Consider the following 21,000-nt stretch of genomic DNA (forward strand, 5'->3'; position numbering starts at 1 on the left):
GGGAGGGAATGAGAATTAGGAGCAGAGGGGCAGAGAAGCGGAACAGGAGTCCTGCAGAGGGGTGGAATTACAGGGCAGAGGGAACAGGTTGCGGTTGAGGTGGTCTCCCGCCAGAAGAAATAAGAAATATATAATGACAAAAGAATGGCCCAAAAATAAATATTTTAAAAATATGCACTAGGTACAAAAGCAAACTTATTCAAGGGGATTCAGATGTGAAGTTAAAATTCAGAAAGATATATTTAAAAAAAGAAAGTATTATACCAGCCCTTCCACTTCACACCACAGACCAACATCTGGAAACCTATGCAATGGCAACACATGTAATATCCCCTTGGACAAGCCTCCGCGCTGGGGGACTACTAGGGTGGCCAAGAGGTGCAATGTAAAGGCCTATTACATTACATGGCACCCCCTTTGCCCTCATACTCCAGCCATACTCCCTTTCCCTAGTTCCCCAACCATATCTCTTGCTCTCCCATACTGGACCATATCTCTCCTCCACTATTCACTCTGCATATCCCCCTCTTCCTGAACTCCTCTTTCCCCAACTATATCCACCTCCCCCGGTGTCTCCCCATCAAGCATACACCCGCCTTAGCTATCCTCAGGATATATTTCCCGTTGGTCAGTAGCCCCAAAATGTTTGCCTACCTTGCTGTCCGTAGAGAGAAAATGGAGTCAAAAGCTACCCTTGTCATTAACGCTCTGGTAGTTTTCTATAGTAAGCAGTGGAGCTAAGGGAGCGTGTGTCAGTTAGCTCTTCCAAGGAACACGCGGCGTCAGTAGCAGACAACAGTGGGAGTCTATTACACAGCTCTCCTGCAGAGCATACCTCGGCTTCACTCCGTACTCCAGATAGAGATCTTCCCTCTCATCTTACCTTACCTGGATCCCGTTCCAGCCACACCAGAGACCACCCGTCCATCCGAAGGACCACAACCTTTCGCCTGAGATATATTCTACAACTGGCCACCTAACAACATCTAGCCATGACGCTCCCACTACCATAGGTGCCTGGCACTCTTCTTGCACCATTGTGCTCCAAGTTTTCCCAGTCCTGAAGACAGTCCGGTGCAACTTCCAGCAGTTTTCCATCTCTTCAACCGCTGGCAGCTCAATCCACTCACCGTACTAGAAACACCTGATTCATGTGTGTCGACAACGTTTACGTGTTGCCTTATTGTTTAGCAAGACATGAAATGACAGTCACTTCAGTTGTACTAACCCACCTATATGCATAATCACTTGAGATTTGTGTAGAATGTTCTTTCCTGTGCCTAAAATGGCATATGTCGCTGTTTTAAGCATTTGTTTTTGAGAAATTAATAAATTGCATTTTGTTATGTTTGTAAACAATTTAACTCCCTCGTGTTCCTTGGAAGAGCTAACTGACATACGCTACCTTAGCTCCACTGCTTACTATAGAAAACTACCAGAGCGTTAATGACAAGGGTAGCTTTTGACTCCATTTTCTCTCTACAGTTCTGATCTAACCCTCTGGAGTCAAGCCCCCTTCAAAAAAGAGGGTTCCCTGCCCCTATCTCCTACATCTACCTTGCTGTCCTCCAGCCATATTCCCCACCTCCGCTATCTCCCAACAAAATCGCCCTCCTCTCTACCTCCCAACCATATCCCCCTTCGCTATCTTCCAATCGTATCCCCTACCTTCAATATCTCCCATCAATACCCCCCTGCTCCACTATCCCCCATCAATCCCCCATCTCAACTATCCCCCATCAATACCCCCCTCCTCAACTATCCCCCATCAATACCCCCCTCCTCCACTATCCCCCATCAATACCCCCCTGCTCCACTATCCCCCATCAATACCCCCTCCTCAACTATCCCCCATCAATACCCCCCTCCTCCACTATCTCCCATCAATACCCCCCTGCTCCACTATCCCCCATCAATACCCCCCTCCACTATCTCCCATCAATACCCCCCTGCTCCACTATCTCCCATCAATACCCCCCTCCTCCACTATCTCCCATCAATACCCCCCTGCTCCACTATCTCCCATCAATACCCCCCTCCTCCACTATCTCCCATCAATACCCCCCTCCTCCACTATCTCCCATCAATACCCCCCTGCTCCACTATCCCCCATCAATCCCCCCTCCTCCACTATCTCCCATCAATACCCCCTGCTCCACTATCCCCCATCAATCCCCCCTCCTCCACTATCTCCCATCAATACCCCCCTGTTCCACTATCTCCCATCAATACCCCCCTCCTCCACTATCTCCCATCAATACCCCCCTGCTCCACTATCCCCCATCAATTCCCCCTCCTCAACTATCCCCCATCAATACCCCCCTCCTCCACTATCTCCCATCAATACCCCCCTGCTCCACTATCTCCCATCAATACCCCCCTCCTCCACTATCTCCCATAAATACCCCCCTGCTCCACTATCTTCCATCAATAACCCCTCCTCCACAATCTCCCAACAATATCCCTCTCCGCTATCGTCGAGCCATAACCCCAACTCACTATCACCCAACAATACCCCCCACCTCCACTATACAATATCCCACCTCCACTATACAATATCCACCATCCCTACTATACAATAGCCACCACCTCGACTATACAATACTTCACAGCTACTATACAATACCCCCACCTCCACTATACAATACCCCCACCTTCACTATAAAATACCCCACACTTCCACTATACAATACCCAACACATCCACTATACACTATCTACCATCTACACTATACACGCCCCCACTTCCACAATACAATACCCCCACCTCCACTATACAATACCCCCCACCTTCACTATACAATACCCCCACCTCCACTATACAATACCCCCACCTCCACTATACAATACCCCCCACCTCCACTATAAAATACCACCTCCACTATACAATACCCCCACCTTCACTATACAATACCCCCACCTTCACTATACAATAACCCCACCTCCACTATACAATATCCACCTCCTTCACTATACAATACCCCCCACCTTCACTATACAATACCCCCACCTCCACTATACAATGCCCCCACCTTCACTATACAATAACCCCACCTCCACTATACAATACCCCCCACCTTCACTATACAATACCCCCACCTCCACTATACAATACCCCCACCTCCACTATACAATACCCCCCACCTCCACTATAAAATACCACCTCCACTATACAATACCCCCACCTTCACTATACAATACCCCCACCTTCACTATACAATAACCCCACCTCCACTATACAATATCCACCTCCTTCACTATACAATACCCCCCACCTTCACTATACAATACCCCCACCTCCACTATACAATGCCCCCACCTTCACTATACAATAACCCCACCTCCACTATACAATATCCACCTCCTTCACTTTGCAATACCCCCACCTCCACTATACAATACCCCCCACCTTCACTATACAATACCCCCCAGCTCCACTGTACAATACCCCCAGCCCCACTGCACAATACCCCCACCTCCACTATACAATATCCCCCCACCTCCACTATACAATACCCCCCACCTTCACTATACAATACCCCCACCTCCACTATACAATACCCCCCACCTTCACTATACAATAACCCCACCTCCACTATACAATATCCACCTCCTTCACTTTGCAATACCCCCACCTCCACTATACAATACCCCCCACCTTCACTATACAATACCCCCCAGCTCCACTGTACAATACCCCCCAGCCCCACTGCACAATACCCCCACCTCCACTATACAATATCCCCCCACCTCCACTATACAATACCCCCCACCTTCACTATACAATACCCCCACCTCCACTATACAATACCCCCACCTCCACTATACAATACCCCCCACCTCCACTATAAAATACCACCTCCACTATACAATACCCCCACCTTCACTATACAATACCCCCACTTTCACTATACAATAACCCCACCTCCACTATACAATATCCACCTCCTTCACTATACAATACCCCCCACCTTCACTATACAATACCCCCACCTCCACTATACAATGCCCCCACCTTCACTATACAATAACCCCACCTCCACTATACAATATCCTCCTCCTTCACTTTGCAATACCCCCACCTCCACTATACAATACCCCCCACCTTCACTATACAATACCCCCCACCTCCACTATACAATATCCCCCCACCTCCACTATACAATACCCCCCACCTCCACTATACAATATCCCCCCACCTCCACTATACAATACCCCCCACCTCCACTATACAATATCCCCCCACCTCCACTATATAATATCCACCACCTTCATTATGCAATATCTCCACCAACACCATCTCCCAACAATATCCCCCTCCTTGCCATCTCCCAATAACAACCTTCTTCTCTGCTCTCTTCCAGCAATATCCCCCTCCTCCACTATCTCCAACCCATATCCCCCTCCTCTGCTGTCTCCAAACCATATCCCCCTCCAGTCATTTCAAAGATGCTGTAAACCGTCTGCAGTCAGTCCCCAAACCACAAGGAGATGACATCACAGAACATCCAGTAAGCACCCCTCCCCGGATTGTGGGGATTTAAAAAAGGACCGCAGGTCTACTTCAGGAATTCATGAGCGAACAGGCAGGGATGCACATATGACGCAAACAGCCCCCTACATGGGAGTAGCAGCAACCTGGGCTCAGGTGCAAGAGTGCAGAAGCCCCTGCATTGCCCCAGCATCCCCACACCACCTACCTCTCCTCGTCACTGTCCGGAGTGCCCCCCATGGAGAACATGGAGCGAGCCAGACTCAGGCGCGCCGAGTGCACGCCGAAGGGGTCCGAGAGGCCGTAGCTGGGGCTGCTGTCCCGAAAGCCCGGTCGGGCCGGAGACGGCGATCGTGAGCGGGCATCGTGAGCTGGAGCCTTGAGGAGAGGAAGGGTAAGGAGAAATGTGGGGAAAAGAGAGAAAAAACTATATTAGCGTCCATCTGCAACGGAGCAAGATTTCACTTCCCATTACTCCATTATGAAAGAGAACACAAACTGCTGTGAGGAAGGATGTCTTCTATAACTGGAGAGAGGCCCGCTACCCAGTGGCCATCTCTACACAGAAACACACATTTGAGTCCCATATGTTCACATTCGAAAACATGGAAAATATATGATTATATAATAAATATCAAATAAGCTTAAAGTTGTATTCTAACTACCTCTCCATGTCTCTCTTACATTCCTAGGCTCTGCTGTCGATTCACTGTTATGGCAGAACAACGCAGCAGAGGTGTTTCAGACATGCTTGTTCCCTTGGCCATTTCCTGTGTATTAAAGAAAGAGAAGAGGGACTCGGCGTCCTGACTGGATCTGAAGCGAGTATGAAGCACGACCAACTCCTGCGAGCTGCCTGGCAGAGACCCTAACCTTTTTTTTTTTTTTTTAATTATTTGTTGTTTTTCGATACAAGATATCTTTACAACAGTTCTTAATATTATTTCATAAATTTACAAAAGGATTTGTTAAAATACACATAATACCTAAAAACATAATCACATTACCGAAGTGTTTTACATAAAATCAACGAATAATCAAATAATGAAAAGGGAGAATCATATTTACGCTCTAAATATGATAATCAAACAAAACATCATTACAATAATACATCACCACCAATTGCAGGTTATTTAACTAAATTAGAGTCAGTAATTTTTCCATTGAAATGACCTGGTTTTGGTATATTCATTCATCTATTGTATTCACTAAAATCGTTTTATCTAATATATCAAAACAGTTATTCGCCACTCCATTTTTGCCTGAATTGTTGGACATCAGATTCTTATCAATTTCATGTAACAGTTGTGTTAAATCGATGATCATAGACATACGATAACCCCACATGCATTGTGTCCAAAACATCTCACTTTGGTAGACTGTTGCTATATTTTGATGTTTCAGCAGATTGTTTTGCTGTGCTTTTGCAAAGAAGACGCAATGTAAGACAAGATGTTTCAACGTTTCTTTTTGAGCATTCCTACAAAATCTACATCCTTCATCTTCTAAATCGGAACAGTTGAGCCAGTTCTTACTGCGCTCTAAAGTTGGAATTAAGTTAAATTTAAACCTCATGTACATTGTGCGCATTTCGTGACCAGGACACTGTCTCAAGTATGGCAATAGGGGTGATTGTTTATGCCGGAATTTTGCATACTCCTTGTGAGAGTTATATTGCCCGATTTTATCTGAATTCACTGCCCAATCATATTGAATTAGTCTTGCCTTTACAACCTGAGGACGATTTATTAGATCTTCCCTTCCCATGGCTAATTGTGCAAGATTTTCATCGCACCTTTTCCCTTCATCTGCTACCGAAACCGGATTTCCCTTTTTTAGCATTTTTCCAAGATCTTCATAAAGGGAATTTGGCAAAGGGTCTAGGATTTTTGCATAAGACGCAAACTTGCGCCATAGATGTTTGGTAGCTAATGATGTCAATCCCAATTCGTGCATAATAATCGAGTTTGGTAGTGACATAGGCAAATGCAAGACTTTCTTCCATATTTTTCCTTGGATTTTGTTTAATATAGAACCAATTTCCAAGTAACACAGATCTAGGCCGTATATGATGATTGCTTCCACTTTAAGTTTATAGAAATCGATTAGTGGAATTAACGAGAAGTTACAGATTTTTGAGTAGATTAATTTAATTTGTGCGATCAATGGCATCGCTTTAATTGAAATTTCTTTATTCCATTTGTCAACTGAATCAGAGTTGTTCAAGTTATAACCCAAGTAAATCATGCCCAAAGCACGTGGTATCGGAAGACCCTTTATTTTCCGTTGGTATCTTACAAGCTTTCTTTTGTTTGAGAATACTAATATGTGTGATTTATTCGGGTTTAACTGGAGGTTACGCTTCTCACAGAATTCAACTAAGCATTCAAGTTTATTTTGCAGCCCAAACGGAGTAAGATCAAACATTATCAAGTCGTCTGCAAAAGCTAGCCAATCCAAGCAAAGATCCCCTACTTTAATCGCAAATGAGCTACACATAGACCAAATTGAAGCTATTTCAGATAGATACAGTTTGAACAGTGTGGCTGCAAGATTACACCTTGCTTTACACCTATAAAGGTAAGAATGGGTGGTGTTAGCGAACCTTCCTTATCGATCTTGATCCTGTAACTTGTGTTGGAATGCAACATAATGATCATAGCTATCAGGTGCAATGGAATATGAATGTCCTGCATCCTTTGCCACAACTGTTGTCTAATTACAGAGTCAAATGCCCCGGATATGTCAACAAGCGCCATATACAGTGGCCCATGATCTTTCTTCCTAGATATCTTTAGTAAGTGTGCCAGCAGGGTTGCGTTCAACTGTGTACCCATGCCTTTGCGAAACCCAGTTTGAAACCGCGAAAGAATTTTCTGTTTTAGGATGAAAACATTTAAGTCCTTCAATATTAGGGCAGCAAAGATCTTTGCCGAGATGTCGATTAAAGCTATGGGTCTAAAGTTGGAGGGGTCGTTCAAAGGACCCTTTTTGTGTATTGGAATTATGATCGCGGATAGCCACGACTCCAGTACTCTCTTTGCTTTAAATACACATTCCAGCCTCCTTAGGATGATTTTTGCCCATAATTTCGGGTTGTCCTTTAAGACGCACGGTGGAATACCATCAGGCCCAGCAGCTTTAGAAGGTTTTAACTTTGCAATTATAGAGATGATGTCTTTCAATCCCCAGGGACATATAGAGGGAATATTTATTGCCAGATCCGGGGTTAGTAACTCACAAAATTTCTGTGGCATAGCATATTTGGATTCATAGATTTTACACCATACTTCTCCACTTACGGCAGAGCAAAGATCTGATTTTCCTTTCAATAATGGGTCCTTCAATATTGCCCAAATTTCCCTTGAGTTTTTGCCAATTAAGTTCTGGATCATTTTTTGATTGGTTTCGATAAATGTACCAATCTTCAGATGTTTGACATCGTTTCTATAAATTGCAAGGATTTTCTTTTTCTCAGTTGCATAACCCCCTATATTAATGGATGATTTCAGCAGTTTACGAATTTCTCTGTTTTTTTGTTTTTTCCTTAATGCAATTTCTGCGTTAAAACTCTTCTTATAGTCAAACTTTTTGGCTGTTGAGCTTTTCTCCACCAAAGTGTCAAGATCCCTGCCTATCATTTCAGCATTTTGCCTTTCCCAAATGTTAAGATCAGAACTGGACAATGTTTCAACATTATCTTTTACCATGTCTCTATTAACCAGATAGTTTAGCTGGCTATATAATCTAGCATTCCACCTGATGGAAAGTGCCTTGCGATCAATCTCCAGCAATGACAGTACGGGCTTAGCTTCATATAATGGTAAACTACACTCAAATAGACACTCCAAAATGCAATGATCACTTAGATGTGATTGAATAATTTTGCAATTTGTGGTGAATTCAGCCAGTGAGTTCGAGGTTACTATGTAATCAATTGCTGTGCGTTTTCTACCACGAGCCCAAGTATATGCATTCTCTTTTTGTGAAAAGGGCACAACTTGCAATTCCCAATCGCTCAAAAACTCCCTCCATATTTGCCCCCTTTCAAAAGCCAATGTTTCATAATAAGATGCTATATCTAATTTCAACATTATTTTGTTGAGGTTTGAATTGAAATCGCCACCCATAATGATCTGTGCATTCGGAGCGTATGTTGCCACTAGTAAAAGAACATGGTTAACTTTTTCGATAATAGAGTCTAAGGTTGACGTTGCTGGGTTCCAATACAGTGCAACTATAATCAGCTGAGTGAACACCATGAAGTTAGATGTCACTTCCACCGCCAATATATCTGAAGATGAATAGATTTGGAGCAGTTTAGATTGATATAAAAGTCTCACCAGGATCGCAAGGCCTCCAGATGGACGGCCTTGGTTACCTTTTATCGCATGAGAGCAAAAAGCTGCATATCCTTCCAGATGAATATCTTGGGTCGCCATGGTTTCCTGCAAGATGATTATTGCTGGTGATTGTACATCCAATGTGTTCTGAAACCATTTCTCAAAATTATTAAAGCCACAGCAATTCCAAGAATTTATAACCACTGTATCATTTTATTGTTTTTCTTTGACTGGCATATTGCTTATTAGATTTTTCATCAGTGGTTCAAGCCATGTCAGGCTTGTCACAATCTGGGCAACGGATTCCGATTGCAATCTGATTTTTTCATGTAAGGTTGCAAGCTGGTTATCATGATCTTCAATGTGGGTGTTGTTATAAGAAGCAGAAGGTTGATATTCCACAAACAGTGTGGCATTTTCCAGGGAGTTAAACAGTGATAACTCATAACCAAGCAATTGAAAATCCTGTATATGTTTCCATATTAGTGCGGCAATGATCGTGTTCTGATATTTGCATAACATTCTACCGTTTGAGACATACGGTAAACGAACCCAGTCTATATCGTTAGACACTAAGTTGCGCAGTGCAGGTATTTGATGAAAAACTTTCATCAATGATGATCGCGTTAAGTTTGGTTTGTCTACCTTTGTTGGATCCAACGTCCATCCCATTACCAATTTCATCTCAGGACCTAGAGTGTTATAGAAAGACCATTTATCCTCACTCTCTCCTTCACGAAAAGGGGTAGGCGATATGGACTGCCGATTTTGCTGTGTATCAGGGACTCCCTTCATGTGTTGTAACTTAGTAAAATCAGGATCCTGAGTGCCTACAACTTAATTCACAACTTGACTATTCATATTGTGAGTACTTCTATCAGTTAAAGAACTCACAACATAACAGTCGGCACTTGTATCTGTAGTGTTATGTGGTTTTTGAACTAGGTCCGTTATTTTTTTGTCTATTTTTTCGAAGAAGCGTTGTAGCTGCGTTTGTATAGGGATAGGTGATGATAGCACATTGTCCTCTTTTATGTTTGCGACATTAGATTTTGGTATCTCATCTGATGTATTTTTTTTTCACTCCCCTCAATACTCGAAAAAACGAGTTTTTGTGACCCAGTATCGGCTATACCCAAGACAGCCTGACTTTCGATGTTTAGTTGTGTTAGATCAATGTTGTTATCTTCCTTAATAAAGCTTTTATTATACCTTTTTTGCAGTTTTTTTTATTCTGTTCTACCAATGTCTCAGAGTTTTTATTTTTCATTTTTTCTTTGTTATTTTGATTCATCATGAGCCCTGCTCGGGTTAATGGATTTTGGAAGTTTGCATTTTTTTGATTTTTCAAAGCTTTAGTATGTAATTTTTTAGCTTTTCGGGACATAAAGAATGTACTATGAGTACCATTTCCTCCTTCAGTTGAATCGCTAATACATTCCTGACCACTCTGCATAATCTCTGAGTTCAAATCAATCAGATCTGTAAGCACAGAGGGACTATCAGGGGTATGTGTAACTGGGGTTAATATTGGCGCCTCCGTTTTGCTAAGTACCTCTGCCATCCTCTCCGGAGGCATTAGGTTGGCAGCAAGGACAATCTTCTCTAAAGCCAATATTCTTTCGTGCTGCAATTTCGCTACCTCCACATATGGAGGAAGCTGATTTGCTTGTGCATTTTTTACATCAGTTGTTGCGTTTGTTAAAACCGAATCATTCAGCTCCACATACTCGGTTTGGGAAGCTGAAGATTTCATATTGTATGATTTCCCAGCTTTAAGCTCTGTTTCTATTGCTTCTAACTTTTGAGTATGAAAGCGTTTCTCACTCATATGTTGCTCAGCCCAAAATACATGACATTTTTACTGGGCCATCAAAAAACCCTCTATTTTACACAGTCTTGAATTGATTTCTGATGTTGCTAGGCTCAGAGCACCAATCGCTCCATGCGTAAATTCGTGCCCCTTGTCCAGCAAATTCAGTATCCTGATCAAGACAGGAAAATTCTGTAATTCTTGGGGATTTAAATCCACTAAAGTCTCTTCCAGTGGGAATAGCGGAAGTGATGAATTTGGTTGGCGAGATTTTCCTGAGTTATTTTTTAGCGGTATGGGATCACAACCCAGTACTGGTGAATGTAAGTAATTTGTATTAGAGGGATTGAATTGAATCTCATGAGCGGGTGAGCTGGCAGAGTGTTTAAGATCCAGAGCCCCCCATCCTTCTTTGCTCTTTTGCATTTCTTTTAATTGATTTAAATGTTCTGCTATTGCTGCACGGAAATGAACTTGTTCCCTAAAGCCCCTTGACTCAGCAGCAGGTGTTGAGGGCCCATTGGAAAGGCGTGTTCTACTATGGAGTTCAGCTAGAACAACTGGCACAACCAACGAAATATCAATAGCTGGCATGTTCACATCATCGTTTACCGCTCCCAATATTGAGCTATCAGTAATGGGTACATTATGAATTAGTTTGAGTGGGTGGGTTATACTTCCATGCATCTCCCTGTGAATTTGGGCCACTGTATTTACCTCTTTTTCAGTTTCTGCAGTTGTGACTTGTACTGATTCTAGCGGAGGTAAAATTGGCACATTTGAATTTACTGATGACTTCATATAGGAGCTAGTACACGGTTTCTCATTTATACCTTTTCCCTTTTTCTTAGTTTGGTTAACTGTTTCGTAAATGGGCTCCTCTTCTAACATACTGCCCACAAACAAAGTTGAGGGGGAACCATTCAGGCATCTGTTCCCATTACACAATTTCTTAACCATCTTAATGCAAAAAGACACCACCTAGCTTCACCTGATCAAAACAGTGCTTACCACCTGATATAAAGCAGAATCGCACCCCGCGCCGCGCACCGCGAACAGCAAACAGTACTTGTCCGGTACATGGTGCGCGGCGCAGGTGCGCGAGGCTGCCATTATTTGAGGTCGCGGAGCGCGTGACTCGTCAGCGGGGGGCGTGGCCACCACAAACGAAGGACCTTTACAGAGAAAGGTAAGGAAAAAAAAGGACGATATTACCAATGGGCACCACAACACTGCGGGATGGCAAAAGCACGTGAGCACAAATATTTACACACAAGCCTTGAAGGGGCAGTGTGTGCATCGCACAAGTTGTAAAGAGCACAAGTTGAAAGGCACACAGTTGTGGAATACACGAGTTGTGGGGCACAAAGGGGGAGAGCATGCTCTGTGTGACACACAGGGTTATGCTAGTAGACAGTCACCTTAGAGTCACGCACGCTGGTGCACCAGTGAAAGACTTCCTCCAGGGAGTTTCAGAGCGCTGTAGCAAGTCCGTGGAGTCCAATCCAATTGAGATAGAGTAACGAGGCAGCGGCAGCAAACAGTACTTGTCCGGTACTTGGTGCGCGGCGCAGGTGCGCGAGGCTGCCAGTATGTGAGGTCGCGGAGCACGTGACTCGTCAGCGGGGGGCATGGCCACCAAAAAGGAAGGACCTTTACAGAGAAAGGTAAGGAAAAAAAAGGACGATATTACCAATGGGCACCACAACACTGCGGGATGGCAAAAGCACGTGAGCACAAATATTTACACACAAGCCTTGAAGGGGCAGTGTGTGCAACGCACAAGTTGTAAAGAGCACAAGTTGAAAGGCACACAGTTTTGGAATACACGAGTTGTGGGGCACAAAGGGGGAGAATACGCTCTGTGTGACACACAGGGTTATGCTAGTAGACAGTCACCTTAGAGTCAGGCACGCTGGTGCACCCGTGAAAGACTTCCTCCAGGGAGTTTCAGAGCGATGTAGCAAGCCTGTGGAGTCCAATCCAATTGAGATAGAGTAACGAGGCAGCGGCAGCAAACAGTACTTGTCCGGTACTTGGTGCGCGGCGCAGGTGCGCAAGGCTGCCAGTATTTGAGGTCGCGGAGCGCGTGACTCGTCAGCGGGGGGGCATGGCCACCACAAAGGAAGGACCTTAGAGTCAGGTACGCTGGTGCACCCGTGAAAGACTTCCTCCAGGGAGTTTCAGAGTGCTGTAGCAAGTCCGTGGAGTCCAATCCAATTGAGATAGAGTAACGAGGCAGCAGCAGCAAACAGTACTTGTCCGGTACTTTTAGGAAGTACTGAAGGTCGTGCTCGGAATGCACAGGGACTCGCGCCATAAAGCAGAGTCCGTCGTTTCTTTCCACTAGGAAGTGACCCGGCCTAAAGTGAAGGAGCCGAGCTAGGTCGGGAGTAGACCATGAACCGCAGGTAGTGGGAACCTGTGGCAAACGGAGAAGTGGGGGGAGAGTGTCACGAGAGGAGGTGGTGGCAGGTCAAGACCATACATGCCAACATTCCGAGGCACCAGGGAGGGAGATTTCTTCAGAGAAATCGGGAGAGAACAATTTCCCCATAGGAATGCATTGGGGAAAGTACCATTTTAGGCGGGCGAACGTGAAAAAAAGCAGTATTTTCCCCTGAAAAATCGGGAGTCTCCCGCCTAAATCGGGAGGGTTGGCATGTATGCAAGACTGAACTAAACAGGCAAGGGATGTGCCCTGTATCTCTGCTTTCCAATCAATGTATGCTCCCCTGCCTGCGGCCCAGCGTCCTCCTGTCCCCAGGGCCTTCAATGTCCCTTCTGCCCCTCCCCCTGATATTTTTTCTCTTTTAGTTTGGGCTATTAGGTGTTACGACACCTATAAGCCGAAACTATTGCGTTAGAGTACAGATAGGTAGAGGGAGAATTGGCATTTTAATGGGGACACACAGCTGGTAGGTGTTGTTTGGTTATTGGCCCACCCGTTGGCTGCCCAATGCCATGCTAATCCTTATGGCCATTCCCACCCAAAACAGTCTTCGCTGCTCCCCGGCCAAAACACCTCCTCATGGGAACTCTTTGAGCTCGCTTTACCCAAGCCGTACCATCAAACTTGGCACTCAAAGTGCCTGCCAGTATTTTCTCAAAGCAGTCTGCTGAGAGTTAATGACTTCATTGGAGTTCTCCCTATCTGTACTCTAATGCAAAAGTTTCGGCTTATAGGTGTCGCAAGCGACACTTATTAGGCCAGACTAACAATGTCAACCAGGATTTTTTTCAGCCACCTGATTTATAAGCCTGACACCTCTTCTTCACTGTAGTCCTGTTAAAAACAAGCCTTGGCGAATCCAACCATTTTGACTTTTGTGTAAGTATTAGGCATGTGCCAGGCACTGCTATTGGATGACCAGGTACCTGTCCTTTCACAGGCACACCACCGTCAGCCCCCCGTCAGCCCCTTCTTGATTAAATATGTATAACAATACATCATTTTCAGATATAAAAGCTACAATATCTTTCGACAGCTATTGTTTCTTACCTATTTACACCTACATCTGTCTCTTATGCCCATCAAAAGGAAGGACCACACCAAGAGCCAAAGATCCACATATAGAGACTGCCAAGGAAGGCACTGCATATAAGGACTGGCTCAAGAGGTCCATGATGCAGTGACGGCCAAGGGAGGCTCTTGGAATAGTGAGAGGGAGCGTAGGGTCTACATACAGCAATTACCAAGGTACAGCTTGCATTAGTAGCAGCAGAAGGGAGAACCATTTTTATAAAGCATGATATGATATGATAGGTTATTTATAATGCGCTTAATACCAAAGGATTGTAAGCGCGGACCCGGGGATCGAACCTGTATTGTCGTCTTGCTTCCAAGGCGAGCATGTTGCCCCTGAGCTATCCTCCCATGGGTATGTTGGCCGTAGGAATAGAGGCTCTAACTACAGAAACTGGTTGAGAGCACCGTGCACGGACATATAGTGGGTGGTGTCAGACGCCCTATACATATTGACTTTGAAAGACAGCCCAAGGACCTTTTATATGAAAAGGGCTCGGCTATTTGGTGGTTAGCCATTCCGTGCCACAAATAACAAGGATTAAGATGAGCATTCTTTTCCCACCTGCCGCAAACTAATCTGGGTCCCCTCTGTTCCCACTTTACAGTGGCCTCAATTCACAAGCTCTCTCCACATCCAGCGTTGGTAAAAATACTCACCTGGATCCCCTCAAAGCAGCTCACCATGCCGCGGCTCGTCTCATCACCAATACTAATAAATGTGACCACATCACGACCACCATACGTTAATCACAGTGGCTCCTGTGAAGAATTCAGGACATTCATCACTGCTCCCTTAGAGGGAAACACCACCTGGAAGGCTAGGGAGGTGAGCCCGCTAAGGAAGACTCCCCGTAGGAGTCTGGGAAAGCGGGACCTCACTGGGAGTGACTCCCCTCTAGGGGACAAGGACTCCCATTCCTGTAAGGAACCCCCTATGAGGAATACACTCTCTGCATATATTGGAGAGGAAACGACTGCTGTTCCTTGTGTTTTGCAGTCCAACCCTATTGACATTACTCCCATATTGTTGGCTCAAGGTATTGCTGGAATCTACTTGCACTCAGAAGCTGACAAAAAACATCACACACCTTTGAAGAACGGAGGCGAGAATAAAGAGACGAGGAACCTTGAATAGAGGAGGAAGAATCCTGCACAGAGGTGAGCCTCAGACGTGCAAACGTCCTAGAGGGTTGGAGCCGCGCTACATCACAGAGCCAGCGATAGCATGGGAAACCGAAGAGAGGAAAGTGAGATGCTGGAAGGCCGGCACTGAGGAAGTAGAACGGAGACGGGTGAATAACCATCTTACCTAGTGGCGCGACGACACTGCAATTGTGGCGGGCTTGGGAGCCGCTAACCGATGCAGAGAACAGGATACAACAGAGGAACGAACCCTGCGCTCTTAGTGTGACGAACACAGAAAATTATAAGACGGCAGGAGATGAACCGTCGTACCTGGTGGTGTGACCACACTGCAGCTGTGGTGGGTCTGTGGCCCACGAACCGATTGGAGGACCAGGGAACAACTGAGAAACAAATACTCTGCTTCTGGTGCGAGGAGCCGCAAAACTGCTGAGATGGGCAGGAAATGGAGAATGCCAGAGACGCCACCCTGCTGGAGCACAGCCAGAGGCAGAGAAGGTACCAGGTTGGCCCAGGGTGGAGGGAGGCAAGTGGAATTAAACAAGGAGAGAAAAATAAAGAAGTTTCCGCAAAGATTAAACCATCCCATGGATGAGAAGGGCCTGGAGAGCCCCAGAGAGATAAAGGACATTGTTCCACCTAAGACAAGAAGGGAACCCAAAGGGTTCAATCAATCTATAAAAGAAAGACACAATATTAGGGAAAAGAAAAGGTCCAAGTTGGCGGAAACGGACTAAGGGTATGACCCCTCCCCTTCAAATGTAAAGACTTATTTAATTTTTTTCTGAGGAATTTAAAAAGAGACTGTAAAACCTTTATTTTGTGAACTGTTACAAACAAACATTTGTCCTACGACCAGTACTTTGGGAGAGATCCAACTAACACTGGTCGGACGATGCAAGAGCTGTTCGGCTACGGCTTTGGCTCATTTTTATGTCATTTATTTCTGAAGTGGAAGGGCCAGATAGTGGAAAGGATTTGGACTGAGGACTACTTTTAAGTTTTGACAAATATGCACCCGTCATTTACTTTGTAGGCAGGGAAATCCCTCTTAGCAATATGGACGGATAGCATTTTTCGTTTTACTAATGCAATAGTTTCGGCTTCTAGGTGGCACTTTAGCACCACCAAATACGCAAAATTAAAACACACACACACAGACACGTGCTCCTGTTGAACTCGTAGTTCAGTGAGTTTCCAATGATTTGACTTTTCAAACTACAATGTTCAGCTTGCTGGTCTGCGGTAGAGATTCCCTGAGTTGCCTTTGCCCGGCACGAGAAGAAGCAAAGGGTTTGCCTTTTCATACTCCAAGAAGAACCCAAAGGTTGGAAAACATTAAGCAGTTACGCCCGCATTACCCCGCCTTTTTCTTTGCCAAAGTTTGCCGGGTTTAGTAAGAGCAATTTCTGAGTCGGTCTTGATTTTTTCTTTAAGTGTGACAAACAGTCTAAACCACGGCTGCCGCACTAGCTTTTCCATTCCCCTAATGGGGTTGGAAGTGCTTTTTTTTTCTTCAATCAATTGCGCTCCCACCACCCACGTGATTGCTGGGAGCCTGCCATGCATTAGTGCCAGGAGCTTGAGTCCCTCGGTATCGACACTTCCCCAATCAACCAGTTTGCCTTCTGTCTGTTGGGTGCCTGCGGGGGCCGGACAGGAATTTTGTCAAAGGGCACCTGCCCACCGATTCTCACACATGAGGAAATTACCAATAAACGATCTCGGGTCCAAATCACTGGACAGACTCAAATAATATGGCGAAATACTACTTATTATCAACTCAAATAAGTAGTCAAACCTGGTGAACAAACAGATTACAGCTCACACACTCTCGTCTACATTTTGATTACAGAAAAGGCTTTATATCTTGATGTACGTCAACTATGACTTCATCCTATGTGGCAAACAGTAAACACCTATTGAAAGGAGGGATTGGTTAAGAGAACATATATACTAATGTTTTATTAAAGTGTTAGTAACATAATTGGCTGCTCCCTATAAAATAAACAAGGCTTGAACTACCTCTTACTGCATATAATACAGAGTAATAGCAGAATAACAGCAGCGGATTGGCCTCTGCAACAATGTATGGTACACTGATACATAGGCCCTCATTATTCATTGGCATGCTCTCCCAAACTTGAACATTCGGCTGGATAGCATCACGTAAGCAAAACGAAACCAAGGTGCGGGCAACAACGTCAGACCACTGCCCACTTTGGTCAATTAGCCCACCATCTCTCATGAATTAGGCCCTAAGCCAAGGCATCTTCTCTGAGGTTGACCTTGCGGACTGTTCTCTTCTTTGGGACTATTGAGGGAGTCTAGGTACATTGCTATCTTCAGTTTGAACTTCATGAATATGCCTTGTTTTTGAGTCTTGCACCACGTGTGAGGAGACCATGATTTTGTCAATTTCTACCTTTTATTTAGTGCGTTTTAATTCAATTAAGCTGGGAGCTATTACTCCTTTTGGCCTCTGGGGACTTGGTTGCTCTGCCTGGCATATGCTTTCTGCATCTTTAATTGTCCAATAGTTGGCATTTGCAAATTTTTCTCCTTCACTTAATCTAAGAGAAATATGTCATGCGTATGTAGCTTATCATCTTTGACTCCCCTTGTGCCTTACAGTTGCCTCTTGATGTGGCATCCTTGATCCTAAGCCAAACAGATATTCATTGTTCCTCACACAAAACTGTTTTCCAGCGCCTGTCAGCTCTGCAGTTCTGATCTCTCCTTAAGGCTTCTTAGCTTACTATTATACGAATCCGACGTCCATCTTTCCATCATGGCCGCTTTACTTGCGTTATATTGTCTCCTGCTGCAAGCTTTTATATGTCTCATCTACCTTGTGTTTCTCCATCTATACATTTGCTAATTCTCTTCTTGTTTATCTTCTTAGTGTATACAATTTTTGTCATATTTGCATAGCTGTTTCTCTTGTTACCTCAATTACATCTACATTCCTTAAGTATTCATACATCGTTTCAGTGCACCCTAGTGTCTTCGCTACATGACGTCACTTTGCTCTGGTCTGACGTCACTTATAGCTCTTCTATATCCAGCGGTGTATGCAGACATCCGAACACCACGTCAGTGAGAGGATACATTCGGTACATTGTCCGAGTCCATAATGTCTCTCATATCTTCGATGCGGTATTGGGACGATACCTGGTGTCACACACAGTGCTCTCTTGCTATTCTTCGAGTATGACGTGGTGAGAGGGCGGGCCCTAGAGATGACGCGCACATCTGCCTCTCTACAACACATTGCACATCCCTAATTACACCAATGATATGTACATAGCTAACCCAACATAGATGCTTTCTAAAGTGTGGGCACCCAATCGCTGGAAAACCGGAGGATCTAGGGTAACACACATGCAACCCGCTTGTCAGTTATTAAGGTGAGGCACATTTTATGTTTGCTGCTTTTCTTAAGAGTATTCTTGACAAATGTTTGTGAATAAATTGACTCTTAAATGCAGAGTGTCAGCTGCTTTTTCTTTTCAATATGTAACCTAAGACCTGCAATGTTTTAGAAATGGTTTTTGCGCTAGCGTTGTAAGTGCCACAAGTGACAAGGGTCTGTACCCTCTGAACCCCCAAACTAGACCAATTAGTCGGTTGCTAGTGTGAAATATTTTACACTGGACAGTTTTCCTCCTGAGATCATTATATTGGAAATAAACTGGCCTTTACATCCTAGGTAACACATTCTCTTTTTATTTGAATATTAAGTGTAAAGTGACACGTGACTTTTAGCAGAACCCCCATATCTTTAGTCGGTGTTCTTAGATTCAGCGGCACAAAATCGTAGTTTATTTAATTAATTCATGTATTTACCTTTTGAATGTATAAAGCGCATTGGCAGCCCGGAGTCATCGAGGCGCTGCTACATGCATGTGTCTTAGTTACAATGTACATATATTGCTACAGGTTACAGCCAGTGTAGCAGAATTAAGATGCAAAGGTACTTTACAGTATTGTGAAGCTGTTACAGTTACCATCAGCATGGCGAGAAGAGTGAAAGCTCAGTCAGGGGTGAGGGCCGGTTCATACGACCAGCAGAGTTTTGATTGCTTTGCGGAAGGCTAGGTTGGACACTATACCCCTGAGGGGGGGTGGTAGGGAGTTCCATTGGGTAGCAGCAATGAAAGGGAAGCTGGAGCCTCAATATCTTGGCCAATGTGATTCGGTTGGTGTATGGGGTTCTGGTGGGTCTAGCTATGTGTGGTTTTATGATTCTATGTGATAGCTTTAGAAGAGGATCAGAGGAGAACATATTTATTAAAGGGACATTTGGTGTGAATTATCAGTGAAAACTGCTGCTCTGCTCAACACAGCTAGAGAATGAAGAGGACTTAGAGGTTGTGAGATTTGAAGGCCTGTTTATAGATGGTAATGGCTGAGGTGAACGTCAACTGTTGTTTTCACGAAGTAAACTACTTCTCAGTCATTTACTTCGTGTTTGTCACTTCGAATGTGTATATGTATTTGTGGGTAAAATGTTAAAAGGGGTTGGGGCAGGTGTTTGAGTAGGGGTGCTATTGAATGGGGAAGGGGGAATTGTGTGACCCCCGACCCCAAACAAGTGAAGTAAAAATTCGAAGTAATCTCCACAAAGTAATTTATTTTGTTGAAATGACATGGAACTGGTAAACATATAGGAACATGGGTGGGTGCGCTGTTCATATATGAAGGGGAAGCACTGGCAGGGAAGACATGAGCGTGAGCAGCCGCCGCCTCTGGACAGTATGATAGCAGTAAATGATTTAAAATCAAAACCATGGGAGTTTATTAAGACAATACCAACGGTCTTTTAAGCACAGACATTGGGCCTCATTACAACCCTCGTGTTAAGGGGTTAACAGCACCGTAAAAGGCTGCGGCGCCGTTAAACCCTTAACGCCCGATTCACACTTTAACGCCTGCTTTTTGCAGGCGTTGAAGTCCAACCCGCTAAGAGACCTTGGTGCTAATTACGGCACCGTAATTTACGGTGCCGTAATTAGCGCCTTCCCCATTCCCATTGAGCCCTATGGGCCAAAAATGGGAATGGGGAAGGGGCCATGGTGAATGGGGATTTACCGCCCCGCCAACCTTGGAATGGGGCGGTAAATCTGCCATCCACCATGGCGGAATCCGGCATGGACCATGGTGCTAATAGCACCATGGTCCAACGCCAGGGTCGTAATGAGGCACATTGAAGCGAAAACAGCACTTTAGAACAAAGATAAGAATGAATGTTATGGCTCAAACACCTGTTCTTACCTGGGCACCTTTCACTCATTCCACAGTTATCAACAGGCACCTGGCACTGGGTGCATCATTAGACCCAGACTCCAGTGTGAGGTTCACCAAAGGTTTTATTGCAGGGAGAAGAACATACGCTACCCAGTGGCGTCACTAGGGGGGGCTGGGGGGGCCAGGGCCCCTCCTGTGAAACCATGTGCCCTCCCTTTTGCCCCCCCCGCCTAAGACGAGCAGTGACCATGTTCTCCCCTTACATTTGTCTGTGCCCCCCCTACTTTTGTCTTTGGCCCCCTCTGTGCCCCTCCTAAATTTGATTCCTGGAGACACCACTGATGCTACCAGATATCAGATAGGACTTTCCCCGGTGTCCCGAGTGCCCCCAACCCATAAGAGTCCATCCCAGCAGCTTCTAGGGGATCAGT

The 21,000-nt window shown here is 44.8% G+C and overlaps 1 protein-coding gene across 1 annotated transcript in view; it reads right to left on the bottom strand.

Moving 5' to 3' along the window:
* Positions 1 to 21,000, bottom strand: part of TSC22D4 (TSC22 domain family member 4) — a 637,200-nt gene that overhangs the window by 290,620 nt on the left and 325,580 nt on the right. Inside the window, exon 3 of the mRNA XM_069644942.1 lies at positions 4,700 to 4,869. Within this exon, the coding sequence (XP_069501043.1) occupies positions 4,700 to 4,869 (170 nt within the window). The remainder of the gene's footprint in view (positions 1 to 4,699; positions 4,870 to 21,000) is intronic.

This window comes from Ambystoma mexicanum, chromosome 1p (genome assembly GCF_040938575.1).
Source record: "Ambystoma mexicanum isolate Mex_15411 chromosome 1p, UKY_AmexF1_1, whole genome shotgun sequence".
Classification (NCBI taxonomy): Eukaryota; Metazoa; Chordata; class Amphibia; order Caudata; family Ambystomatidae; genus Ambystoma; species Ambystoma mexicanum.